Source organism: Salvelinus fontinalis, chromosome 4 (assembly GCF_029448725.1).
Source record: "Salvelinus fontinalis isolate EN_2023a chromosome 4, ASM2944872v1, whole genome shotgun sequence".
Taxonomy (NCBI): Eukaryota; Metazoa; Chordata; class Actinopteri; order Salmoniformes; family Salmonidae; genus Salvelinus; species Salvelinus fontinalis.
In genome coordinates this window covers 29662433-29684899 of record NC_074668.1, presented here as the reverse complement: position 1 = coordinate 29684899, position 22467 = coordinate 29662433, and the positions used below count along the sequence as shown (strand labels likewise).

At 42.1% G+C, this 22467-nt stretch overlaps 1 protein-coding gene across 1 annotated transcript in view; it reads right to left on the bottom strand.

Moving 5' to 3' along the window:
• The window catches only part of LOC129853491 (solute carrier family 15 member 4-like), a 55288-nt gene that overhangs the window by 6000 nt on the left and 26821 nt on the right, over positions 1 to 22467 (bottom strand). The window contains exons 7-8 of the mRNA XM_055919597.1: positions 21879 to 22037; positions 11531 to 11689 (exon numbers count right to left, since the gene is read on the bottom strand). Coding sequence (XP_055775572.1) covers positions 11531 to 11689; positions 21879 to 22037 — 318 coding nt within the window. The remainder of the gene's footprint in view (positions 1 to 11530; positions 11690 to 21878; positions 22038 to 22467) is intronic.

The window sequence follows — 22467 nt, the reverse complement described above, 5'->3', positions numbered from 1 at the left end:
CAGACAGTCCTAGTAAATTTCTTGCATGAGAAATTTATCTTGGATAAGAAGCTATTTGTTTCTTTTTGACCATCTTAACTGAAAACAAATGACAGTAAGGTACTTAATTGCTATGCGGAAATGATTTGATATTGAGATAAAAACGTCTGCATTGGACCTTAAACCATGTTGTTAGAAATGACATACGATTGAACAGCGCTGCCCATCTATGTGAATGTAATTTCACTAATTGAAAACATTTCATCTAACATTCAAAAGGACAGGAAATATCTCTCCTGATTAGACTGGCGACAGTCATTTTGTGATTCTACAACAGGTAAAGGTCCACCAGTGTATCAGTGTAGAAATAGCATGGAGGAGCCAAACACTAAATCTTTTTCCATCTCAGGCCTTTTTTTTATGCTCCCCGCCTCACTCAAGCTGGGACATGTTTAAAATGTAAGTAAAAGACCAAAGAATAGATTCCGACGTAATGTTGAATAATTCATAGGGAATAAAACAGTAAGCACAGCAAGCTAGCACAGGGGGTATGGGTATACTGGCAGAGAGTCTGCTGCTTGTATTTCAAATCGATAGCTGACACTCAAGAGTCTGCAAGCACAGCTTTAATTAAACAGGGGTGATGGCTTTAAGGGGACTGGGAGAGCAGAGAGGCCAAGGCAGAACTGCAGCTGAATAAAAACATGTTGAGGGGAAAGAACACCCCATTCATTGACCTTAACTTAAGGATCGGCGTTCCGTCAATGGGACAGATGTAAATCATTCAGCGCGTTATGTCAAGATCGCAGATTTTAGAGAAACAACACGTTGGTACATATAAGTGTCTTATATCGTGTTAATATAACTGCACTGTCCAATTTACAGTAGCTATTACTGCGAAAAAATGCCATGCTATTGTTTGAGGAGAGCGCCTAACAACAAAACACTTTTTCAACACGATAGGTTTGAAATATTCACCTCTGAAGGTGAAACGTGTACTTACATTCTGAAATCTTGCTTTGATTTATCAACCAAAGGGTCCCAGAGATAACATGAAGTGTCGTTTTGTTAGATAAAATCATTTTTCATATCCTAAAAAAGGTCCATATAGCACACACGATTTATTTTGTATTACCACTCGTTCAATTTGCAAAGAAAGGAATCTGTGAAAATCTCACCCTAAACGTTGTTTGAACGAGTCAAATCACATTCCTATCTATTCCTCAGAGATCCTAGAAGGTAACAAGACTTCACTATTTCATTAGGGGTGTAGTACATCCTGTAGGACACCATATTTGGTCAGAGAGCGACGCCTTCATGGCACGCTATCACTTGAACGGCTGTATCGTTGTCAAATCGGGGTCAAACAAAGCTAGCTAGATAGCCAATGAGCTGGGCTTTACGGGAGTATCCGGAAACCACGTATATGTTGTAAAATGTAGGTTCTAACCTTGTACGACAGCATGCCTTTTAATTTTGGACAAAAATTTTAAGGATATTCAGAGTTATGAAGTTATGAAAACTGGTTGTTTTGCAAATGTTGAACTTATAATATGGCTACTAATACTTAGAAAGCTAAGTATATCGTCCAAGTGCACAGATTTGACGATATTCTTGCAGAAAAATGGAATATGCCATTTGCCCAAATGTCTCTGGGGACTTAAAACTAAAAGTCTTGTCGGTCAGTCATTCTTCAAGTTATCCATCTGAAACGTTGCATATACACTGCTGCCATCTTGTGGACACTATCGGAATTACAACCAGAGTGATGGCTAGAACTATGACCTTTCTCTTGCATTTCAAAGATGGTGGTAGAAAAAGACCGGTTGTTTTTTTCTTTGTAATTTCTTCTACCAGATCTATTGTGTTATATTCTCCTACATTCAATTCACATTTCCACAAACTTCAAAGTGTTTCCTTTCAAATGGTACCAAGAATATGCATATCCTTGCAGCTGAATAAATACATGTTGAGGTGAAAGAGCACCCCATTCATTGACCTTAATTGTGTAGTGTTTTATAGATTCAATAAACATCACTGGAGAATAAGTAATATAACTGGCTCCGGTGGAATATCAGGGGACGACTGATTAGCGAAAAACGTGTTTATGGGGTGTGTTTGAAAAATTATGCAAGGTTTACATGTTTTTGTAATGGTACTTACCGAATTTCATTGGTCTGCCTCCCTCTCTCCCGCACGCCCATGCCCCCCCCCCCCCCCCCCCCCCCAGAGCCCACTTGGCTGCTAAGCACTTTCAAAAGTGTGGTAATTACGGCAGCAAAAGAAAAAACATGTATAAACCATTAACGAATCACATAAATATTTTCCAAATATTTAAAACAGACAAATGCTGAGTAGGGGAGGGAAAAGTGCAACTCAATCGATATGTAGGAGGAACGCAGCGCTACCCAGAGTTGAGACGCTGAAGGGAATTTCTGTGTCTGTTTGCCTCTGAATATGATTCTAGCCACCACGATGAGTTCATTATGCAATAATAATAATAACACAGACCCCTGAGATGGTCTTCAGCCATAGCTGTGTGGCCCAAGGGTCTTTTTTACAGTGTGTGTGGCAATAACCACGCCACTGTATGGCTGGGCTGTTGTACTGTATTTGAGCAAGTCATGTTGTGCAGAGATGGATCATGTCAATATCAATTTAAGGTTTTTGAAATTGATCAATACATTTAAGCTCTCAATGCAATGTTCCAACAGTTTCACACTACAAGGCATTCAATACCATTTTCTGGTACAAAATTAATTTAGTGAAGGGGATCAATGCAGGTTATGTTTTCAACGGTGCCTGAACATATTCTGCTGCAAAACTTCTAGGTTGACTAGACTAAATGGATTCAGTAGAGCAATCATGAGTATCGGTAATTGTAAATACATTGATAATTGTATCTATCAATACCATTATTAGCTTATCTATAGAGAACTCATTATGCAGAACTCTGACACCATTAAATAACAGGCTTCTGCTGTTAGATTCATAGTTATTGAGAGTTGATCAGATGGCATTTACAGCATTAAAAAAAACTCTGATTTTTTTTCCTTTCAAAGGGAGACATTTTGCTGTAGTATTTACATGTACAGTTGAAGTTGGAAGTTTACATACACTTAGGTTGGAGTCATTTAAACTCGTTTTTCAACCACTCCACAAGTTATAGTTTTGGCAAGTCGGTTAGGACATCTACTTTGCGCATGACACAAGTAATTTTTCCAACAATTGTTTACAGACAGATTATTTCACTTATAATTCACTGTATCACAATTCCAGTGGGTCCAGTGGGTCAGAAGTTGACTGTGCCTTTAAACAGCTTGGACAATTCCAGAAAATTATGTCATGGCTTTAGCAGCTTCTAATAGGCTAATTGACTTCATTTGAGTCAATTGGAGGTGTACCTGTGGATGTATTTCAAGGCCTACCTTCAAACTCATCGCCTCTTTGCTTGACATCATGGGAAAATCAAAAGAAATCAGCCAAGACCCCAGAAAAAAAAATGTAGACAGCACAGAGCCGTGCACAGAAGACCGACCTATCCCATGGGGAAGGGAGGAGGAGGAAGGGGGAAGGGGTGGACCCCCACCCCGCCATAATGGCAACACTTTAAGGGGCATTGCACTAATAATGGCGCAGACTAGGGAAACGTTGCCGCTGTTCTGTTCTTAGTGCCAGTCTGCAGGTTCAAACTAAAACAAAGTAACTAATAATGGCATCTTTATGCTTTCATTAATAAAATGATAAAAATACTCTTTCAAAATGCCAATGTTTATTATGGATCCATAATGAATTACTATGGGAATAAATATCACTGAATTACAGAAATATCCTCCAATTCTCTATGTAATTATTGGCGGAGAGTCACGTCATGTTTTTCAAAATACTGTAGGTCTACCGTAGGCAACAGGAGTCTCACTAGTGTTCAGTAATGTGCTGTTAAAAGTGGTGTAGGTCTTATTTATTTAAAGAGCATATTGAAGTTAGAAGGATTTGAAGCAATAGCCTAAAACTATTTTAGCACCGTTTCGCACTGCTCTGAGACAAGCATGGGGACTGGTCTTGATAAAATCAATGAGATTTTTATTTTCACTAAATTCTCTGTTTGGGTATTAGTTAGACTAAACTAGAATTAGAAAATTAGGGTGTTTAAATGTTATGCTCTTAGTGTAACCTTTATTTACCTAGGCAAGTCAGTTAACTTCTTATGGCTACAGGGGCAGTATTGAGTAGCTTGGATGAAAGGTGCACAGAGGTGCCCAGAGTAAACGGCCTGCTCCTCAGTCATAGTTGCTAATATATGCATATTATTATTAGTATTGGATAGAAAACACTCTGAAGTTTCTAAAACTGTTTGAATTATGTCTGTGAGTATAACAGAACTCATATGGCAGGCAAAAACCTGAGAAGTTCCACTTCCTGTTTGGATTTTTTCTGAGGCTGCTAGATTTTCAACCAAGCTCCCAATGAAATTACAGCGAGATATGGATGAGTTTTTACTTCCTACGGCTTCCACTAGATGTCAACAGTCAATAGAACTTTGTCTGATGACTCTAATGTGAAGGAGGGCCGAAGGAGGCAGGAATGAGTAATCACTGCCATGAGGTGACCACGCATGTTTCTACTGACTGTTACTGAACTTTTGGACATTTCGTCACGTTATAGTGGATGCGCTTTGTGACTTTGGAATTGTTTACCAAACGCACTAACCAAAGTAGCTAATTGGACATAAATAACGGACATTATCGAATAAATCAAGCATTTATTGTGGACCTGGGATTCATAGGTCTATATTCTGATGAATTCATCAAAGGTAAGGAAACATTTATCATGTATTTTCTGGTTTCTGTTGACTCCAACATGGCGGCTAATTTGGCTATTGTTCTGAGTGCCGTCTCAGATTATTGCATGGTTTGCTGTTTCCGTAAAGTTTTTTTGAAATCTGACACAGCGGTTGCATCAAGGAGAGGTATATCTATAATTCCATGTGTATAACTTGTATTATCATCTACATTTATGATGAGTATTTCTGTTGAAACGATGTGGCTATGCAAAATCACTTGATGTTTTTGGAACTAGTGAATGTAACGCGCCAATGTAAACTCAGATTCTTTTATATAAATATGAACTTTATCAAAAAAACATGCATGTATTGTGTAACGTGAAGTCCTATGAGTGCCATCTGATGAAGATCATCAAAGGTTAGTGATTAATTTGATCTCTATTTCCGCTTTTTGTGACTGCTATCTTTCGCTGGAAAAATGGCTGTGCTTGTTGTGGTTTGGTGGTGACCTAACAATCGTTTGTAGTGCTTTCGCTGAAAAGCATATTTGAAATCGGACACTTTGGTAGGATTAACAACAAGATTACCTTTAAAATGATATAAGACACATGTATGTTTGAGGAATTTTAATTATGAGATTTCTGTTGTTTGAATTTGGCGCCCTGCACTTTCACTGGCATATTGATCCCGTTAGTGGGATTGCAGCCATAAGAAGTTTTAAGAACAAATTCTTATTTACAAGGACAGCCTACTCCTTCCTCCCCGTCGGGAAATGAACCCCAGTCTTCCACGTGCCCGCAAGACACTGGATTCTTTAGCTAAATAGACCAGTACTGTACTCCTGATTGTCACGTTGTACAGCGCCATATTTTCCGTTACATCCTAACGGAAACCCAGAGGGTTTTTCGTTTTACTTGGAATAGAAACACCATAATATTAATCAAATTATTAAAAGCTACCAAATTATACCATTATTGAAGGCTACCAAATGCTTCTCAAAGATGCCCTCTGGTGGTCAAACTAGCACTAACTAGCATTAATGGTACCAGTGGTTCACACTTAAATAACGCGCCATAGAATTCTGTGGCACCATACAAGCTGCGCTGCAGTACGCTGCAACTTTTAAAGGAGGAACCACTGTACCTACCCGAATGCATAATGCCAACTGTAAAAATGTGGTGGAGGAGGAATAATGGTTTGGGGCTGTTTTTCATGGTTTGGGCTAGGCCCCTTAATTCCAGTGAAAGGAAATGTAAATGCTACAGCATACAATGACATTCTAGACAATTCTGTGTTTCCAACCGTGTGGCAACAGTTTGGGAAAGGCCCTTTCCTGTTTCAGCATGACAATGCCCCTGATCACAAAAGCAAGGTCCATTTGTCGAGATCAGTGTGGAAGAACTTGACTGGCCTGCACAGAGCCCTGACCTCAACCCCATCGAACACGTTTGGGATGAATTGGAACGCTGTAACGTTCCTGACCTGTTTTATGTTGTTTTTGTATGTGTATATGGTCAGGGCGTGAGTTTTGGGTGGGCAGTCTATGTTTTCTGTTTCTATGTTGGTTTTGGTTGCCTAGTATGGCTCTTAATTAGAGGCAGGTGTTTTGCGTTTTCCTCTAATTAAGAGTCATATTTAGGTAGGGTGTTCTCACTTTGTTTGTGGGTGATTGTCTTCCGTATCTGTGTTATGTTTTGCACCATACGGGACTGTTCGGTTGTTCGTTTCGTTTTGATGTAGTCTGTTCCTGTCCGTGAGTTTTACGTTAGTTATGTAAGTTCATGTTCAGGTTTTTTCGTCTACGTCGTTTTCTTGTTTTGTAATTTTGAAAGTGTTTGTTTTCGTGTTGCCATCGTGTCAAATAAAAGATGGCTTATTTCCCAAATGCTGCGTTTTGGTCTACTGATCCTTCTCTCCTCTCCTCATCCGAGGATGAGGAGAACGACAGCCCTTACAGAATCACCCACCACGCTAGGACCAAGCGGCAAGGGAAAACTCAACGGAGTAAGGGACAGGAAAAGAAGGAGCAATGGACTTGGGACGATATCTTGGACGGAAAAGGTTGCTACACATTGGAGGAGATCCTGGCTGGTAGGGATCGCCTCCCATGGGAACAGCTGGAGGCACTGAGGAGAGCAGAGGCTACCGGAGAGAGGAACAGGAGTTATGAGGGAACGCGTCTGGCACGGAAGCCCAAAAAGCCCGTAAGTAACACCCAAAAATTTCTTGGGGGGGGGGGCTAAGAGGTAGTGGGCCAAGGGCAGGTAGGAGACCTGCGCCCACTTCCCAGGCTTACCGTGGAGAGCGGGAGTACGGGCAGGCGCCGTGTTACGCAGTAGAGCGCACGGTGTCTCCTGTACGAGTGCATAGGCCAGTGCGGGTTATTCCACCTCCCCGCACTGGTAGGGCTAGATTGGGTATTGAGCCAGGTGTCATGAGGCCGGCTCAACGCGTCTGGTCTCCAGTGCGTCTCCTCGGGCCGGCATACATGGCACCTGCCTTATGCATGGTTTCCCCGGTTCGCCTACATAGGCCGGTGCGGGTTATTCCACCTCCCCGCACTGGTTGGGTGACCGGGAGCATTCAACCAGGTAAGGTTGGGCAGGCTCAATGCTCAAGAGTGCCAGTACGCCTCCACGGTCCGGTATTTCCGGCGCCACCTCCCCGCCCCAGCCTAGTACCTACAGTGCCTACACTACGCACTAGGCTACCAGTGCGTCTCCTGAGCCCTGTTCCTCCTCCACGCACTCTCCCTGTAGTGCGTGTATCTAGCCCGGTGCCTCCAGTTCCGGCACCACGCACTAAGCCTCCTGTGCGTCTCCAGAGCCCTGTACACACTGTATCTTCTCCCCCTACTAATCCTGATGTGCTTGTCCTCAGCCCGGTGTCACCAGTGCCGGTACCTCGCATCAGGTATAGAGTGGGCTTTGAGAGTACAGTGTGCCCTGTCCCTGCTCCCCGCACTAGTAGGAAGGTGCTTATCCTTAGCCCGGTGCCTCCAGTTCCGGAACCACGCACCAGGCCTACAGTGCGCCGTATCCGCCCAGAGCCATCCGTCTCCCCAGTGCCATCTGAGCCATCCGTCTCCCCAGCGCCATCTGAGCCATCCGTCTCCCCAGCGCCATCTGAGCCATCCGTCTCCCCAGCGCCATCTGAGCCATCCGTCTCCCCAGCGCCGGCTGAGCCATCCGTCTCCCCAGCGCCGTCTGAGCCATCCGTCTGCAATGAGCCTGCAAAGCCGCCCGTCTGCCATGAGCCTGCTAAGCCGCCCGTCTGCCATGAGCCTACAGAGCCGTCTGCCAGACAGGAGCCGCTAGGGCCGCACGCCAGACAGGAGCCGCTAGAGCCGCCCGCCAGACAGGATCTGCCAGAGCCGCCAACCAGACAGGATCTGCCAGAGCCGCCTACCAGACAGGATCTGCCAGAGCCGCCAACCAGACAGGATCTGCCAGAGCCGCCAGCGAGCCATGAGCAGCCAGAGCCGTCAGAGAGCCATGAGCGTCGAGAGCCGTCAGCCTGCCATGAGCGTCGAGAGCCGTCAGCCTGCCATGAGCGTCGAGAGCCGTCAGCCTGCCATGAGCGTCGAGAGCCGTCAGCCTGCCATGAGCGTCGAGAGCCGTCAGCCTGCCATGAGCGTCGAGAGCCGTCAGCCTGCCATGAGCGTCGAGAGCCGTCAGCCTGCCATGAGCGTCGAGAGCCGTCAGCCTGCCATGAGCGTCGAGAGCCGTCAGCCTGCAATGAGCGTCGAGAGCCGTCAGCCTGCCATGAGCGTCGAGAGCCGTCAGCCTGCCATGAGCGTCGAGAGCCGTCAGCCTGCCATGAGCGTCGAGAGCCGTCAGCCTGCCATGAGCGTCGAGAGCCGTCAGCCAGCCATGAGCGTCGAGAGCCGTCAGTCAGCCATGAGCGTCAAGAGCCGTTCAGTCAGGATCTGCCTGAGGACATCAGCCGGGACCTGCCCCTTGTCCCGGTGCTGCCCCTTATCCCGGTGCTGCCCCTTATCCCGGTGCAGTCTATGTTTTCTGTTTCTATGTTGGTTTTGGTTGCCTGGTATGGCTCTTAATTAGAGGCAGGTGTTTTGCGTTTTCCTCTAATTAAGAGTCATATTTAGGTAGGGTGTTCTCACTGTTTGTTTGTGGGTGATTGTCTTCCGTATCTGTGTTATGTTTTGCACCATACGGGACTGTTCGGTTGTTCGTTTCGTTTTGATGTAGTCTGTTCCTGTCCGTGAGTTTTACGTTAGTTATGTAAGTTCATGTTCAGGTTTTTTCGTCTACGTCGTTTTCTTGTTTTGTAATTTTGAAAGTGTTTGTTTTCGTGTTGCCATCGTGTCAAATAAAAGATGGCTTATTTCCCAAATGCTGCGTTTTGGTCTACTGATCCTTCTCTCCTCTCCTCATCAACGACAGCCCTTACAAACGCCGACTGCGAGCCAGGCCTAATCGCCCAACATCAGTGCCCGACCTCACTAATGCTTGTGGCTGAATGGAAGCAAGTCCCCGCGGCAATGTTCCAACATCTAGTGGAACACCTTCCCAGAAGAGTGGAGGCTGTTATAGAAGCAAAGGGGGGACCAACTCCATATTAATGCCCATGATTTTGGAGTGAAATGTTTGACAAATAGTTGTCCACATACATAGTGTATCATATTATTAAGAATACCTGATACTGTAGCTGTAATCTCAAGAGTTCTTGAAAGATGAATAGCTCTGAGCATTTCTCATTTTCTGAAACCTTTGCTCCCCCATTAAAACACTGACATTTCACTAAGCGTCACCCAATGGTCCGTGAGCAGGATGTGAGGGTCTCAACCCAAACTGTGAATGTCCAAAATCCCCTGACATCTGATCCTGGATCAGTCAGGACTTGAACGCGGTACAATAAAAATAAAAGGCCATTTCCTGGTCTTGACTGCAGCTACATACTCAGAGCATCATGCGTTGTGTTCCTAAAAGTCAATGATGTATGAATAAATGCATTGGGCAACAACTGAAAGGAGCACCCATTTCAGCAGAATAAACCATCTTTAGGTAGGCAGAAGGTTGACCTTTCGTTGACTTTACCCGTGGGGTTAACTGAGCACATGGCAGTCTCCCTCAGAGGAGACGATGGCTGCCTTTTCTAGGACCACATAAAGGAATGTGATAATGACCAGTCATACAGTATGCGGCGTCACCAAGTCGAATACATAATACAAATACTAGTTACCAAAAGCATATGCTTTTACATTTGGACAGATTTTGTCTGTATCAATGTATCTAACTTTGCTTCTCTACCTGTGCATGTCTGCTGCTAGTTTGTGTGGATTAGAAGAGAGGAGGTGGTGTAGTGTGACAGAGAGGTGAGTAGTAGCCTCCAGCATGCCAAGGAGGTAGCTAGCTAGTTTGCCAGCTCTTTGGTGTGCCCCAGTGACAGCTTTACTTAAGAGGAGTGGGCTGTGTAATCAGGCCCCCAGCCTGTGATTAATACTGGGCGTCTGTCCCCAAGCCTGCACCACTCTAAACAGGAGCTTGGTGAGCTGAGTAATCCATGCTTCACTCCACTTCGCTCCGCCTCCGCATCACACACCCCTCAGCCATGTAAATAAGAGCGCTGAGTCACAGGAGTGTGAAGGGAGGGGGGGGGGGGGGGGGGGTAGAGACCGGTAAAGCCCAGCAAAGTAAGTGGAAAAGACAACAGCACAACAAACTGATTTCTGACAGGCTTTGAGGCTAAAGCTTTGGCCACCTGGATGTTTATCTGTTTGATCGACCGCCTTACGCTGTTCGGTCTCTCTTTAAATTACTTTTTCAAAAAGGAGAGTGAGCGAGAGAAAGAAAGCTCGCAGGCAAACTGGGGTCTCGTTTAACAATCAAATGATGCTTACTAAACAAACGGCCCCTAGGAAAGGCGAGGGATGGATTTAGGAAGCCATGCCAAGCATCTCCAAGTGCTTACATCATCAAAAATACCTCCCAACCTGTCGGCACACTGTATTAAATGAGCTATTAGGTGTTTATGGGTAAACAATTTACAGTGCGGTCTTATTTCCCGCACACTACCAGGAAGGTGCATTTGGGCCAGGAGGCTTCTCTCACCAGGGAACACATCCATTTGGGCCAGGAGGCTTCTCTCACCAGGGAATACATCCATTTGCTGCCAGCGCCATGCCATTTATTCTAGCACTACGACAGAGTTACACAAACATTTTGTTGTTAGTCTGACATCTCTATTTATTACGGAAAACGCTGTTAAAACAAGAGAATTTAATCTGGTAATTTTTCCTTTCCGGATCAACTAATTTACTAACTCCTTGAGTAGATTTTAAAATCAGGACGAGACATGAAAGTTCTTGCCCCCCAGGAAATACATTTATGTTGACGTTGTGAGACTAAATACTGCTGAAGTAATCCAAGTGTCAATACGGTGTTCTGCTGATGATGTTCTGTCAAACCAATTTCACAGTAACATCTATAAAAACACAAGACATTGTGCATGAGAAGCATAATATCATACTTTTCCTCATCCCCGGAAAACTGTGTTCATGAAGATCAATGACCAGTGTGTTGATAGCAGTTCAGAGGCTATGTTTAAGGCCCATTGCGCCGACAGGTTTCCCTAGAGTCCGTATACAGATCATTATGCAGGCTGAGTCGATACAATGCACCATCATTCTCAATCACATTGCTTCTCTCTGAAGAGCCTGTCCACCTCCTCTAACATGAGTAATGAACATTGTTTCATAAGAACCTGCTTTAAAAGCTTGTATTGGCTGTGTGTTTGCTCTCTTACCAAAATCCTTGTGGGAGGACATCCAGCCAATCCCCTTGAGGGAGACTATGGACAGTAGGGCGGAACCCACGAAGGAGCCAATCCCAGAGAAGAAGAAGAACAGCCCCATGATGGCACTCTGCATGGACCTGGGGGCAGCTAAGTAGGCAAACTCCAGACCTGGAAGAGGAGACGGAGACACTTAACTCATCGAATAAACTATAAATTCTAACAAGTAAACCCTCATGCAGTACATCTGGCCATACAGAGTAAACATTGACTGGTGCTAACATTGATCCAAACACATTTCTAGACTCTGGGCAAACAACATCCATATTTGTACCCTGGCTGGGGGTGATGAACAGTTCAAAGTGTTTTTTCGATGACTTTGGCAGAGGACAGCCCATTGGCCATGTGTGAATGTGGCTGTAGTATAGTGGTCAGCAGCAGCAGACTGTGTGTCACAGTGAGTATGACTCATTACCCATGGGTCCCACCTTGACACAGTAGCCAAGGGACAATCACTACGGAATCAACTCCAATGAATCACTGTAGAGCTCCAATTTAGAGATTAGATTTACATTAGAATAACAGGCCTTTCATCCATAACAACTTGACAAATGTATATACATGAGATAGAGGCTTTGGCCCACTGCAACGTTGTTTGACTGCTAAATATCAGTGAAACGTAAAGCTGTTCTCCCCCCAGCAGGCTACCAGTCTGAAGCACCTATTCAGCTGCTATTGTTTCTGGAAAAGTCCCTCAATATTTTGTGTCGTGAGACAGAGGAGGGGATTGAGGGGGAGGGAGGGAGAGCAAGAGAGGGGATCAAATAGTTTTTCTTTTGCCATGAGAGTTGCCTGCCTGCTAGCTGACATTGATAATTTCATGTCGCGTCAAACCTGTGATTTTTCAAATTAGGTCCTATAACTGCAGCTGTCAGGAGAGATTAGGGAGCCTCTGTTACCCAATGAGTCCCACTGCAACGTTGGCGCGTTTATCTACCATTGGATTAGTCTTTCTTCTTCATCCGTAGATATCAACCATTAGTCTGTGTGAATAACGGGGGCTGAGCTAAAGCTGGTTTTGAGACAAGGATGTCTGTAGAGTGCAAATTGTTAAAAGCTATCTATGAAAAGCTGAGATTCACAGGAACATGTAAGTATAAAATGTTTTGACACTCACAAGCTACACAAAAGTCGTTAGAAGGTAAAGGGTTCTTCCACATAGACTATAGGAAATCACAGGATACTATAATAAGCTCATAGTGGCTGTCAAACTCCAAATGCCACACATTTGTCTCTGACTAGTTGGATATTAATTTCCCAGTGAGCAAAAATTTTACTTACAGCATTTATATAAATTCATTTATCAAGGTTTTGCTTTGGCTGACCTTTTTTTTGTCAGTACAACTAATGAACGCAACCAGCTGTGTCAAAATTATTTTGTGTTCTACTTATAGCTCTGGTTGCCCTGAAAATAAAATGGTAAAATACTTAATTGTGAAGATAAATAAGGGCTGGACATGCAAATAAATGAAAGTCAGATACATGAGAAGTTGATTTTTGATGGAGTCTCAGAACCTGATAGGGTTTTAAGAATGCCTTTTCATACCTTCCTCTGTGGGAAAAATTACCAAAAAATGCATGCGACACATGACTCCTCTCACAGTTACCTGGACTGGGACTAACGTAGCTTGTTACGATACATGACTCCTCTCACAGTTACCTGGACTGGGACTAACGTAGCTTGTTACAACACATGACTCCTCTCACCTGGACTGGGACTAACGTAGCTTGTTACAATACATGACTCCTCTCACAGTTACCTGGACTGGGACTAACGTAGCTTGTTACAACACATGACTCCTCTCACCTGGACTGGGACTAACGTAGCTTGTTACGATACATGACTCCTCTCACAGTTACCTGGACTGGGACTAACGTAGCTTGTTACAACACATGACTCCTCTCACCTGGACTGGGACTAACGTAGCTTGTTACAATACATGACTCCTCTCACAGTTACCTGGACTGGGACTAACGTAGCTTGTTACAACACATGACTCCTCTCACCTGGACTGGGACTAACGTAGCTTATTACAATACATGACTCCTCTCACAGTTACCTGGACTGGGACTAACGTAGCTTGTTACAATACAGAGGGAGGAGTGAAACAATATAAACGTTACTAATAGAAAAAAAGAATGTGGCGTGAACACTTTATTACACTGTCAACTGCTCTGCCACAACATACCTGACCTTTCCATTTGTTTCCACCTGAAAACATTTCTTTATTTGTATCCTCGGGTAACCTTTTCACAGCAAATGAAAAAAGCTGTAATAGCCTACATATCATAGGGGAAATGCATGAGGTTTCTCGGACAATGCACAGCAGTACAATGGGATCTGTAGTGAAAAGAGGTATTTGCAGGACAATTTTCAATGAATTCCCTACTTGTCTATGTGGAGATGGATACAATAAGTCGAGATGGAATAATAATGATGTCCGCTTCCCAACCATACGCAAAACAAAACAGCCTGACCTTCTTGCACCAAGAGGCGGAATTATTCAAAAGGGAACCAGAAAGTTAAAATATTTTATTAAGCTTTCTCCCGAGGGCTGTGTTGCAGGGGTGATTTTTCTTTCTTGGAAAATAACATTAGCCTTTAACATTTTCAAAAGAGCAATACATAATTAAAAATCCCAGAGGGGATCATTTTGCAAAGTTTTCGTATATTCTTAGTGCCTGAAAGCAGGAGAACTGCGGGTGGTGTATAAGCACAGAATTACACTAGTCCCTCTGAGGCTGAAGGAATTGTAGTGGGGGAGGTGGGAACCTAGATGTAATAAAAGGATTTATTCAAACAGAATAAGACCAAGGGGAAACTGTTTTCCCAGACATATGTCACAATTCAGTCAACCAATTTTCCTTGAAGATATCCCCAGTGGGGGAAGTTTATTTTAGGGCTCCCCACAGCTTTCTTCTGTCTGTATTTCAATTTCATGGGCATTCTGATATTGGAGTAAAGTGTGACTGCCAGTGGTTTTTTAATAGACACCTCGGGCAAACCAATGTGTGTACGCTGTACCAAACATAACTTAATCATGTTCAATTTAATTAATCCGGTTAGTTCATTTTCTTTGTATCTGTGCAATGTCTTTTCATCCGCCCTCAGGCACACACTATCTACCTACTGTGTCTTTGTCCCCTGGTTAGGACTAGGCCTAGTTGAAGTTGTAAGCAGTAATGCTTCCAAGGGCCATAGGGTGGCAGAGCTGCCATTGACACCAATCCCTCCACAACAACCAACATGGTTGGCCTTTGTAATGGCATCTAGGGGATCCACAGAGCCCTTGGCCATGACAGTCACAGTTACTTCTTTAGACTGAGTCAGTCTATGGGTGTCAGAAGAAAGTGGATGACTGGATGCAGGGGGCTTCACTCAAGACAGTGTTGAATGCTTTGGCAGACCACTCAGCCGTCAGGCTCACATTTCAGTCTACCCCGCGAGGCACAATACAAAGACTAAACACTGAGTCACTAAAGGTCTCCTTTGTGGAGATGCCATTTTTGGGCTAAGGAAGAGAATAAACACAATCTCCAGAAACAACTAGCAATAACTAACACATGATAGAGATTATGTATGAAAGACATGTTGAAGAAAATGAAAAAATAAAATCCTCTTATTTGATACAATAGACCTTGTGGACTTATTTTTTGAAACTATGCAATGTAAAAACACATATAGTGACGAAGTGACTGCAATGACAGTGCACCGAATAGACAGATGGAAGGATGACGCATGCATGGAGAGAGGTGTCAACAACCCCAGTCATCCAGGTAATTGAAATCTGTCTGAAACTGAAGCCTGAGCCTGGTAATGATCATGATTTCAGGAGAAATAGAAAGAAAATAATGAGGTAGGATTCTATTGATTTCAATGGCACTCTGCTTGTAGAGCCAAAATGGGCAGCTTATGTAATATCTACATCTAACAATACCTCAACCTTCAAAGATATGAGGGAGGACAGATTGTAAGATTTGCTCCTCATGTGAATAGAAGTTCTTAAGTGAACAGTAAAGCTGTTGTTCAGTCGATCGCTATGGTGATGACAATGAAATGACGACGCCAACATCTATCTAGGAGCAACAGTTGTTCAATCAAGGGCAAGAGGAAGAAAATAGCCTAGCCTGTCATTTTATGCTTGCAGGCTCTGCAGTTGAAAAGTGTGTCACCACACACAGGAATGACAAAGTTTGACATGCAAAGGATTTCTGCACAACTTTCAAACATATGATTGTTGGCATAATAATTCTCTATAGATCCATATTGTAGCATCAAGTCTTCAGACCCCTTGACTTTCTCCAAATTCTGTTACGTTACAGCTTTATTCGAACATGGATTAACTTGTCCCCCCCCTTATGAACCTACCCCACCTACCCCATAATGACAAAGCAAAAACAGGTTATACATTTTTGCTAAAATGTATATACACTACCATTCAAAAGTTTGGGGCCATTTTGAAATGTCCTTGTTTTTGAAAGAAAAGCACATTTCTTGTCCGTTAAAATAACATCAAATTTATCAGAAATAGAGTGTAGACATTTTTAATGTTGTAAATTACTATTGTAGGCATACAGAGGCCCATTATCAGCAACCATCACTCCTGTGTTCCAATGATAACTGATCATTACAAAAAGAAGGCCAGTTTTATTGCCTAGAAGGCCAGCATCCCGGAGTCGCCTCTTCACTGTTGACGTTGAGACTGGTGTTTTGCGGGTACTATTTAATGAAGCTGCCAGTTGAGGACTTGTGAGGCGTCTGTTTCTCAAACTACATTTACATTTACATTTAAGTCATTTAGCAGACGCTCTTATCCAGAGCGACTTACAAAATTGGAAAGTTCATACATTTTCATTTTGGTCCCCCCGTGGGGAATGAACCCACAACCCTGGCGTTGCAAGCGCCATGCTCTACCAACTGAGCCACACGGGACCACGTGTACACTAATGTACTTGTCCTCTTGTTCAGTTGTGCACCGGGGCCTCCCACTCTTTCTATTCTGGTTAGAGCCGCTGTTCTGTGAAGGGAGTAGTACACAGCGTTGTACGATATCTTCAGTTTCTTGGCAATTTCTCACATGGACTGACAAGTTGCAGAAAAAAGTTCTTAGTTTCTGGCCATTTTGAGCCTGTAAAAAAAAACACAAATGCTGATGCTCCAGATACTCAACTAATCAAAAGGCGGCCAGTGTTATTGCTTCTTTAACCTGTTAAAGCTGGGGGCGCTGTTGTCACTATTTATGGTAATCGTGTAATTTTTGAAACGGCTTCCTACAAAAATTTTGATCGTACAATATGCATATTATTATTATTGGATAGAAAACAGTCTATAGTTTCTATAGGAGTTGAAATTTTGTCTCTAAGTGGAACAGAACCCATTCTACAGCAATTTCCCTGACATGGAGTCAGATTTCAGAAATTTTGGCCACTGTTCTGGAGTCAGTTTTAAAGCCAATGTTATTCCTATGAGTATACGGACACTGCTTACGTCTTCCCCTGGATGCCTTTACGTGATGACGATTTGAATGGGGTCGATTGCGCAATCACAGGCACTATAAATAAAAAAAACCTGTAGCTAGTAACTCTTTTGCAGCTGCGTCATGCGCGTGGACACCGACCCGCACCTGTTCCAAGCATTAGTGTTGGGAGTAATCTTTCTCCGGTCATGTTAAGACTCGTTATAGGAGTTAAAAACATCATAAGGTAGTTAATTTAAAGCGTTTTATAGCAATTTATATCCGTTTAGTGCGATTTTGGGACATTTATTTCTGAGACGCTGTGAATCTCTGGGCACGCTTCCAGTTCATCCCGAACGCAGTTGGCATTTCCACATGGCAAGAGGACAGCTTTCCACCAAAAGACGATTAGACCCAAGAAAGGATCCTTTGCCCAAGATACTGATGGAAGAACAGCTCAAAGTAGGAAATTTTTATTATTATAAATCGTGTTTCTGTCGAAAAATGTTAGTGGCTTAGGACGCCATGTTTTTTGACGTAGCTTCGCTTGGCGCAAACTGTATTGAAAAGTAAGGATAATTTAAAAAATGTAATTCCGCGATTGTATTAAGAATTAAATTGTCTATCAATCGCTGTCCACCCTATATTTTTTAGTCACGTTTATGAGTATTTATGTATACGAGTAGATCACTGTCTAATATGGCGCACGGACATTTTCTCACCAGCTGGGCTACATTTTTCATTGTCTAACCATGATTTTGGTGGCTAAATATGCAAATTTTCGAACAAACTGTATATGTATGTTGTAATGTGATGTTACAGGGGTGTCATCTGAAGAATTCTGAGAAGGTTAGTGAAAAAAATAATATATTTTGGCGATGTTTACGTTATCGCTCTCTTTGGCTAGAATCAATGCTGGGGTAATGTTTGCACATGTGCTATGCTAATATAACGATTTATTGTGTTTTCGCTGTAAGACACTTAGAAAATCTGAAATATTGTCTGTATTCACAGGATCTGTGTCTTTCGATTAGTGTATGCTGTGTATTTTTACGAAATGTTTGATGATTAGTAGTTAGGTAAACACGTTGCTCATTGTAATTATTCTAGTCCATTTGTGACGGTGGGTGCAATTGTAAACTATGCCAGCTACCTGAAATATGCACATTTTTCTAACAAAACCTATCCCATACCATAAATATGTTATCAGACTGTCATCTGATGAGTTTTTTTCTTGGTTAGGGGCTATAAATATCTTAGTTTAGCCGAATTGGTGATAGCTACTGGTGTTGGTGGACAAATAAAATATGGTGGATTATGCTAATGTGTTTTTAGGTAATAGATTTACATCTTTACATATTGTGTCTTCCCTGTAAAACATTTTAAAAATCGGACATGTTGGCTGAATTCACAAGATCTGTGTCTTTCATTAGCTGTATTGGACTTTAATGTGTGAAAGTTAAATATTTAAAAAATATATTTTTTTTGAATTTCGCGCTCTGCCTTTTCAGTGGAATGTGGGGGGGGGGGGGGGGTGCCTCATCCTAGACAGGTTAAAACCTCTTAAGTATAGGGGGCAGTATTTTCGTTTTTGGCTAAAAAACGTACCCATTTGAAACTGCCTATTTCTCAGCCCCATCGAAACTAGAATATGCATATAATTATCAGATTAGGATAGAAAACACTGTAAAGTTTCCAAAACTGTCAAATTTTTGTCTGAGTTCAACAGAACTGATATTGCAGGCTAAAACCTGAGGAAAATCCAATTAGGAAGTGCCTCTGTTTTTGAAACCTCTCTGTTCTTATGCATCCCTATCACCCATTTAAAGGGATATCAACCAGATAACATTTTCTATGGTTTCCCTAAGGTGTCAACAGCCTTTAGACATAGTTTCAGGCTTTTATTTTGAAAAATGAGCGAGAACGATCACATTGCGTAAGTAGATAGGTGGGTGCTCTGAGTGAGTTTTGCGCAACAGAGAAAGGCGGCCATTGTTACTCCCGGTCCTATTGAAAAACCAACACTCCCGGTTGATATATTATCGAATAGATATTTGAAAAACTACATGAGGATTGATTATAAAAAACGTTTGACATGTTTCTGTGGACATTATGGATATTATCTGTAATTTTTGTCTGCGTTGTCGTGACCGCTTTTTCCTGTGGATTTCTGAGCATAACGCGCCAAACGAACGGAGGTATTTGGATATAAAAATATCTTTATGGAACAAAAGGAACATTTGTTGTCTAACTGGGAGTCTCGTGAGTGAAAACATCCGAAGATCATCAAAGGTAAACGATTAATTTGATTGCTTTTCTGATTTTCGTGACCAAGTTACCTAATGCTAAGTGTACTTAATGTTTTGTCAAGCGATCGATAAACTTACACAAACGCTTGTATTGCTTTCGCTGTAAAGCATAATTTAAAAATCTGAGACCACAGGTGGATTAACAAAAGGCTAAGCTGTGTTTTGCAATATTGCACTTGTGATTTCATGAATATGAATATTTTCTAGTAATATTATTTGACTGTGGCGCTATGCTATTCAGCGTTGCTGATGACAATTATCCCGATACCGGGATGGGTGGTTCAGAAAGGTTAATCAGAACAACAGTTTTCAACTGTGCTAACATAATTGCAAAAGGGTTTTCTAATGATGAATTAGCCATTTATTCTGATAAACTTGGATTAGCTAACACAACGTGCCATTGAAACACAGGAGTGATGGTTGCTGATAATGGGCCTCTGTACGCCTATCAGATATTCCTTTATTTTTTTAATAAAAAATAAAAAAATCTGCCGTTTCCAGCTACAATAGTAATTTACAACATTAACAATGTCTACACTGTATATCTGATCAATTTGATGTTATTTTAATGGACAAAATGTGCTTCTTTCAAAAACTAATACATTTCTAACTGATCCCAAACTTTTGAATGGTAGTGTAAATGTGGTATATTGCTTAATTTCATTTGTGACCCAAGTCTAACAAAATATCACAAATGAGACAAAATTTCACCTGCCCCTTTAAGGGTGGGAGGTTACCATGGTGACGCAACTCGAATCATGTTTGTGCCTGTGAGATTGAGTCTGACTAGTAGCCGAGTTGTCTTCTCTACCCAACAGTCATAGCCGCAGGAAGTAGTTTGGGGGTGGGGTTGCTGTTGATTTTTTTTCACTAAATGCATTTATATTTGAATGTTTACCAGCATTTGTAACTTGAGTCTGATAATTATCTGAACAAAACAGTTAATCTGATAATACTTGTGGAATATAAAAATACTTGCTTGATATAGGTTTTCCAGTTTCTTGAAATACTTTACAAATGCAACTTATTTCTACGGGTAAACTGAAAAGGTCTATTCATTCCTTTGACATTTTAGTAGATGCTTATATCCAGAGTAATTTACAGTAGTGAGTGCATACATTTTCATACATTTTCATACTGGTCCCCCATGGGAATCGAACCCACAACCCTAGCTTTGCAAGCACCATGCTCTACCAACTGAGCCACATCATCACAAACCACATGTCTCAATGACCTCAATTACTGTATTGTGCATCGTTTTTCTCCATGGTGATGGAAAGTCTACAGGAACAAACCTAGATTACCAGCCTATGTACATTTACATTAAGGGGTTAAATTAATACTGTACAAAAAGTGGTTGTTTTCCATGTTACTTGATAAAAAATATTTGTCTTTGCTCATAACTTTGCACCTTTTCATGTAAATGTTTGAGGACAGGGTTTTGTTATTTATGGATTTCATTAGAATGACAAATCACAGAGAAGGAGACATGGCAACAACTATTGAACCCTGCAAGATACTGTACTTGATTATACAACTGCCTTTTTTCCCAAAACAGAGGCTGGAAAATAATGGTTTTGCTGGTGCTACAGATGTCTATATCGGTCAGCTAATACTAGTAAAGGCCCAGTGCACTACCTTTGTGAATTAAAAAAATATATATATAAAAATAATTTAATTCCGATTTTTCAGGCACCCTTAGTACCCTACTTCCCGCAGCTATGCTACCAGTTGAAACTCAAACATAGAAAAACTGGGCCCAGACAGGCAGTGTAGCAGCGTGAGGTGGGATATGCTATCGGATTCGCAGTTATTTGACTTAGTGCAATTCATTTACCATCTACTGCATTTATTTTGCTACAGTATACTGTAAAATGTAATCATAGCTGACTATTTGTATTCACAAATGCGAGTGAAATGCTCACACTGTGGAGCCCTGACCACCTGCCAACGTGGCTGGTGAAAGTCATCTTACCCACCAATGCCAAAATCTACCCGCAGTTGGCGGGTGTTAATTTTAGGCCCTGGGCAAAATCAATCCCCACTGATTGATCGCTCCCTCCTTACCTAGCAATTTCAACAATAGCTCAGACAACGGCTGCTACACAAATGTAAGGATGCAGGAAGGGTTTTTGTGTTTTAGAAAATAACCATTGATTGGAGTCTTAAGAATGAACAGAGGAAACATCAATGTCAGGTTGTTCAAAGGCTGGAGGAGAGGAAGACTATTCATCACAACGCACGCTAAAGACTACTTTACTTTTACATTGACTACTGCACTTCAACTTGCCCTTTAACAAAGCCTGCCATTATTGCCTACTGGACAATGGTAGTGCTGTAATCAAGATAGGAATGCTAACCATCTACAATCTAGTATTGACTGTAAGACCAAATTATAATTGTTTACCAAATCTGTTAGACAATTATCATCGTCATTATCAGATCTCTGTATCTCTTTATAATGGTATATATGCAAAATAAGCATCCTTGAACCATTTCTATATCCACTGGGCAACAGAACAGCTTTCTACTCACCTGCGATGCTGGCAAAGATTTCGCTGATTCCGATGAGCACATACTGAGGTACCTGCCACCATATAGGCAGATCTGCTGCGTAGTAGATGACATCGCCAAAGACCTGGTCGAATGTGCCATTAGACTTGATGATCTCAAGTCGTTTTGTCTCCAGTATACCTGTAGGGGTGGAGGCACAAAACGTATTTAGGTCGAGATGTTTGAATTATGTCACTGCATATATAAGACACAGATGGAAACAAAAACGTGTTCCCGTCTTTCGGAACTCTCTATTCTGGATTATTAAAATATTTAAATACTTTTACATAACTATTGAGGGAAAAGAAAACACTACGAAAGAAAGCAATGGCTATCCCCTTTGCTGATATTAACTTGGACTGATACAGCTTTTAAAAACTTTCTTTGCCGAGATGCACCACTTTCTCAAGCCCCAACAAGTAATAAAAATGGCAGATGCATTCACACTGTAAACAGGGCAGATCGAAAAATGCCTGCCCTCAAAATACAACGGTCATAAAAACAGAATACTTGTTAAAAGTCCTAAGCGTTCTAAATTAAGAGACACAGACAACCAAACATATTCTGTTGC